The sequence below is a fragment of the Triticum aestivum genome, chromosome 3A (genome assembly GCF_018294505.1).
Source record: "Triticum aestivum cultivar Chinese Spring chromosome 3A, IWGSC CS RefSeq v2.1, whole genome shotgun sequence".
Lineage (NCBI taxonomy): Eukaryota > Viridiplantae > Streptophyta > Magnoliopsida > Poales > Poaceae > Triticum > Triticum aestivum.
The window spans coordinates 503,481,033-503,486,766 of NC_057800.1; the positions used below are offsets into that span (position 1 = coordinate 503,481,033).

The 5,734-nt window shown below is 46.6% G+C and overlaps 1 protein-coding gene across 1 annotated transcript; it reads right to left on the reverse strand.

The window, feature by feature from the left end:
* Positions 1-2,670: 2,670 nt before the first annotated feature.
* LOC123058501 (uncharacterized) lies at positions 2,671-5,334 on the reverse strand. Its single transcript, XM_044481216.1, has 2 exons — positions 4,034-5,334; positions 2,671-3,082 (listed from the first exon to the last, which is right to left on the reverse strand). Exon 1 carries the CDS (start codon positions 5,053-5,055, stop codon positions 4,066-4,068), a length of 990 nt encoding a protein of 329 aa, XP_044337151.1. The 5' UTR covers positions 5,056-5,334; the 3' UTR covers positions 2,671-3,082; positions 4,034-4,065.
* Between the last annotated feature and the right edge of the window lie 400 nt (positions 5,335-5,734).

Below are 5,734 nucleotides of genomic sequence, written 5' to 3' on the forward strand. Positions count from 1 at the left end.
CGTGCAATCATAGTTAATTAAGCAAAAAACATATTTGATTGATTCCCTTCTGAATCACACAGGTCCGTGTTGGGCATGAACCTCTTGAACGTCCACCCTGTGTCCGCGAATACGAAATTTCTTCACGGCAAATTCAAGAAATGTCTGTGAATTCAAAATATGTGCAAGTATTCTTAAAAAATGTTCAACTATTCAAAAAAAATGTTCGTGAATACAAAATATATTCAAGCATTCAAAAATAATGTTCGCGGATTCAAAATATGTTAAAGGATTCTTGAAAAATTCAAGTATTCAAAACAAATATTCATGAATTTGACTAGTGTTCACAAATTCAGAAATGTTCGCGAATTAAAAACTTGTTTGTAGCAAATTCAAAAAAATGTTCATAGATTCGGAAGATAGCGCAAAGCCTAGCCTCCCCGGCTTCCCTTTCCTTCTTCGCCGCCGCCAAAGGTTGGCACCAGGCAAGCCCAGGACACAACCAATGAAGGTGGCGACAGTCGCGCTCGGTGGTGGGCGCCTGGATCGGATCCGCTTGATCAGCCCGGCCGTTAGGAGGAGCTCCGCGCCTCCACTTGGGTCAACGTGTGTGTGGCGATCCGGGGTGAGCTCCTGGATCGGATCTGGCCGTTCCGTCCGATCCTTCCGGCTGTTCGAGACACTGCAGGTGCCCCGCGATCGGTTTCGCACGGAGGTGCCTGATATGGATCAGGACGCCTACTAGCCTTCATCCCCTGCTCGGTTTGCCTCTCCTTGCAGATCTGGGTCACAAGACTTGCCGATCCTCGATGTGGTTTGAGCAGGAGGTGGGTATTCAAATTGGGAGAAATCCCTACCCGGCCTTTCGGCCACAGCGGCGGCGACGCCCAAGGGCGCCATTTTCTTCTCCATGGAGATGCGCGTCAGATCTGCATCTACTTCCAGTATGCCATCTGTCTGCCGGACGAAAGCCCTAACTGCGGTGGGCGGCGACGACGCCTTCAACATCGTTCCCTTCTTGAAGGCACCATCTTGGGAGCTATGTGGATGGTGGACACCGTTGGGTTAGTGTTGGCGGCGATCTGAATCAGGGGGTGGTGTGGCGTTGTATCTATCACGCCGACGACGGCGGGCTTGGCGGCATATGGTGCAGCAGAGTCTCGGCGGCGGATGCGTCTTGATGGACGAGCGCAGGGCGGTGGTGTTGTCTGGAGCCGTGGTGGCATCGACGGCAGTACGGTCAACCAAGGTGAATGCGTTGATCGCTCCTAAAGATGGGACGGTGGAAGATGGCGACGGCGGATCCAGAGCGTGCACATGTAGTGCGCACTGCGGGTCGGCCAGACCAGGTGGTGCTCTCGGCCCGATGCGCGGTAGATGCGTGAGGCTACCGGATTAGATAGTGTGTGTTCATGTGGTTCAGACACATTATCAAGAGTGTAGGTGTTGCTCGACGGATGGGTGGCTTTGGGTTGATCCTTGTATTCATGTTGCCAGTCTTAGTTGAATAATAATAAAAATGGTTGCATGCATTGATCGATGCAGAGGCCGAGGGTTATCTTCGTTTTCGAAAAACATACAAATTTGGAAAATGTACGCGAATTCAAAATATGTTCATGGTGAAATCAAATAATGTTCGCCATGTCAAAAAATGTCCGCGAATACAAAATAAGCCCATGTCTAATTTAAAAATATTTATGAATTCAAAATATGTTCAAGTATTCTAGAAACAATTCAAAAAAAATGTTCGCAAATTTGAATATTGTTCACAAGTTCAAAAACGTTTGAGAACTCAAAAAATGTTCGCAGCAAGTTCAAAAAATATTAACGAATTCGATAAAGGTTCGCGGTAAATTCAGAAGTTGTTCACTAATTCAATAAGTGTTCATGAATTCAATAAATGTTCGCAGTGAACTCAAAATATATTCACAAATTCAGAAAATGTTCACATATTTAAAAACTGTCAGCAAATTAAAAATAGTTCACATATCAGTTGCGCTAATAGGACGGCACATGACGAGGACAAAACCATGCACTTGAACTAGGCCGCGGGCACAAGACGGAGCTGGCCGCATGTGCCAGCATTACACAGACGACGTTACGGATGCTGTATGGTCAACTCAGTGCAATATTAAATCTATCTCGGGTCCATTAATGTATGTTGTGTTGGATCTACAAGAAAAGAACGGCACATGATACCGTGTGTAGGCGCGGACGAGCACTCTTGTGTATTTTCGGGATCACTTCCGGCTTTCCAAATAGCACACACGGCTACCTAGAGAAAAAAGCAACGTTCTATTCTTCCATGGAGGCATTTCATCACAAGAAAGGTATACTGGACAGGTTAAGCACATCTCACAATACTTTGTATATTACTTACTCACTCCGTCCCATAATATAAAAGCGTTTCGAAAAAGTCCTTGCAGGCTTGAGCTCATTTTATAGAGCTCGTGCTACCGGGATGCACCCATTTGATAGAGCACATTTATCCACATTTTAAGTTCGGTCGCAGCCCACAGGTGTCCCAGCTTCCTTTCAAATCAGGGCATCAACCACACGCAAATTAGGAGTGTGATGATAAAGCAGGCAGAGGCAAAGCTGAGAACCTACAACTGTAAACACGACACTATCATTACAGCAGGTCACGTCTGTTTCTGAATGTTGCACCTGTATTTAGGTTTTCCAATCCAGTTAAGAATAAAATGAGGACACTAATAATAATAAAGACTGCATATATAAAGAGAAAAATACAAGAGCTCTACTACACAGCAGTAAGAATTCAGTTGTCACTCACGTTCAAGCAACAAGACAACACAACTGAAATTAAATAAAACCATCTCAGTTCAGATAGGAAGTTTGAATAAAACTAACAGGAAATGGGTAACATAACTCGAAAAGCACTAAATTCAGATAAAGCAGCAGCTGTTGTCGGAGCAAGACTGTTCTGCCATGCCTACATTCCATGTGAAAACAGAGATTGCAAGACAAAAGATGGTTATCCAATCGGCTTCCGTGATTCCAATTCAAACTGACATCTGGATGACACTCTTATGCCCCAATTAACCCAACTTCGGCTAATCGAAGCTAGAAGTAACAACTTGACCTGAAATGCAAAGATTATTTTTTAGAAACTATAAACCAAAGCCAGTAAGCCACCCACCACAAAATATAACAAATCACTGAATCGTCTGGAACTGGCATGGGTACATAAATGCATTTTTCCCACTATTACACATGGAAATGGAGAAATATTATATGATCATGATTCATGCATTCGAACTAACCAAATAAACAGGGCATTCTGCAAAACCATTCAGGCGAGGAGGAAAGCTCATGACAGTTAAGTTTGCCAACCAAACTGAATAACTGAAGAAGATATATAAAGTTAAATTTACAAGTCTTTGGTGCAAACTATGACCCAGTATAGGGTTAATAACAAACTACAAATCCTGAAAACCAACTGAAGCAACATTTAAGAATTCAGGTGTTAACTATATAAAGTGATGGTGCCAGGTGAACTAACAAGAAAAAACAGTTACTTGCCCTCTCTACATAATTAATCATTTTTCACCTGCAATATGTATACTCGTATAGTTGATTCTGGCAATATGTAGTGTCTGAGAAAACTGAACAATTACAAGTCAACAACCAAGTAGTTCTTTCTGAACTTTAAAAACACTATAGGGTTATCCCAATAAACAAAATGGAGTTACACGTTGATCCAGTCTTTTATGTAATCAAGTCACTCGCAAAAAAAGTCACAAATATGAAACTAGTTTTACACTTGATGTTGAGTTCTAGGGAAATTGGTTGGTGCCCAGGGGAGCCCCTTCTCAATAGGGTTAAGTAATGACACACTGTGACAATACCAACAAAATTTGTAAGCACCGAATTTTATATTATGTAAATTTTGAACTAGTTTATCATGCAGTAGCTTCATAGGCATCAAATCCTGATCTGGGTGAGCAACCTACACCTGTCCTTAAATAGCTAAATCGATGGAAGTACAACCAAAAGGAAACAAATATCATTAACAGATCAAAGAGGAGATTACCTACTCCATTGTATCAAGCGCCTTGAAATTTCTTACTCATCATCTGGAGCAGGCAGAGGTGCCGACCGCATGAAGAACGGAAACGCAGGACCTCTGTGAGGCTCGGTCGACTTGTTGCAGAAGAATTCCAGCTTTGTGGTGTTCAGATTTAGCACGAACAGATATGAATGGGGCTTCCCTATGGACCAAAACTCCATGTACACATAGCCAGCCTTCATTGCCAGGATGCGCACGCGCTTCATCCACTCCTCAAGACGAAGCTTCTTCAGGTATCCAAACTCATTCAGCAACGAAACCTCCTTCTTGAGCATCCACTCAGCATTGCTGTCACGGACCCAGAGCTGCACGCACTGCTCTTTGCTGGACACAATGCAGAGCCCGCCGTGCTCCGCCATGTCCGCGACGCAGTACGATTCGCCAGGAGGGAATGGCGGCTTGATAACCGACCACACCATTGCTTCCATCTCCAGCACCAAGATCTTCTCGTCGTCCTTGCAATACCGGGACTTCTTGGTGTCTGACCGCCAGTACACGTAGCGGCCCGCGGGCGTGCCGTCGGTGCTGCATGGGATGAAGTTATACATCGCAGGCGTACCGGGCGACTCAAGCATGTCCCATTCGCGGGTGCGGGAGGAGAAGACGGCGGAGCGTGAGCCGGCCCAGCGCTCCATGACGATGACCCGGAACGAGGCGTCCGCATCGTCCGCCAAGATGGCGTAGCGCACGATGTGGGACGAATAGCGCCAGGCGTGGGGAGGGCGGAAGAAGACGGCTGTCCGCGCGAGGGGGTCATACGCGGCGAGATCCAAAGCATAGCGGCCGCGGGAAAGGAGGAGGAGGCCGCCGTCGCAGCCGCGGAGGCGCCACTCGTCGTAGTAGTCCCCTTCGCCGTCGTCGTCCGAATCTATGGTGGGGAGGTCTTCGAAGAAGAAGTCGCCGTCAACGGCGGCGGAGGCCACGTCGGGATTACGGGATTCGGCGGGGACGAAGCGGAGTTTAGGGCAGTGGTGGGGAACGGGCATGTCGCTGCGGTCGGTGAGGATGAAGCCGACGAGTGGGGGCCTGCGAAGGGACTGGAAGCGGCGGTAGATGGCTGGGACGCGGGCTACTCGGCCCAGCTCTTGCAGGCGAGGGCGGCGCTGGCAAGCGACGCCATGTCGGGGAGGCGGAGGAAGATCTCGCCCAGGAGATCATCGCCGAGAGCGGCCACCGGCGGCGCCGGCGAGGTCATCGTCTTCTTGGCGCTCTCGCTCCCGTTTCTCTCCCATGGTTCCATACAGGAGTACTACTTCTCAAGAGGATTCGCTTTTGAAGGATCAGATCGGATTTCTCTCAGGTCTCACTCTTAATAGGCGCATTTCAGTTGTGATTTTTGGCGCCCGAAATTTCACATTCGCGCGCCAAGCTGCTTTTCCCAACATTTTCTCTTTACGAGAATACACTCCGCTTTATTTATTTATTTATTGAAAAGAATACACTCCGCTTTATTGATTACTTTTCGGCACAGAAATGCGACAAGATCTTTTTTTTCTTCATGGAAGGAGATCGTTTGGAAGATAGACCCACTGGCCCAGGCCTGTCTGATTCACATGTTAGACTGATATCTATTGCTAGTTGAAAAATATGATACTTAAAAGGAAAAACAAGGTCGGCTCAATCTTTATTCTTACTAGCAAAAAGGCTCGTGCGTTGCAACGGGAG

Bases quoted from the DNA above. Each gene is read 5' to 3' on its own strand.
- LOC123058501 (XM_044481216.1), bottom strand. From the start codon at position 5,055: ATGCCCGTTCCCCACCACTGCCCTAAACTCCGCTTCGTCCCCGCCGAA.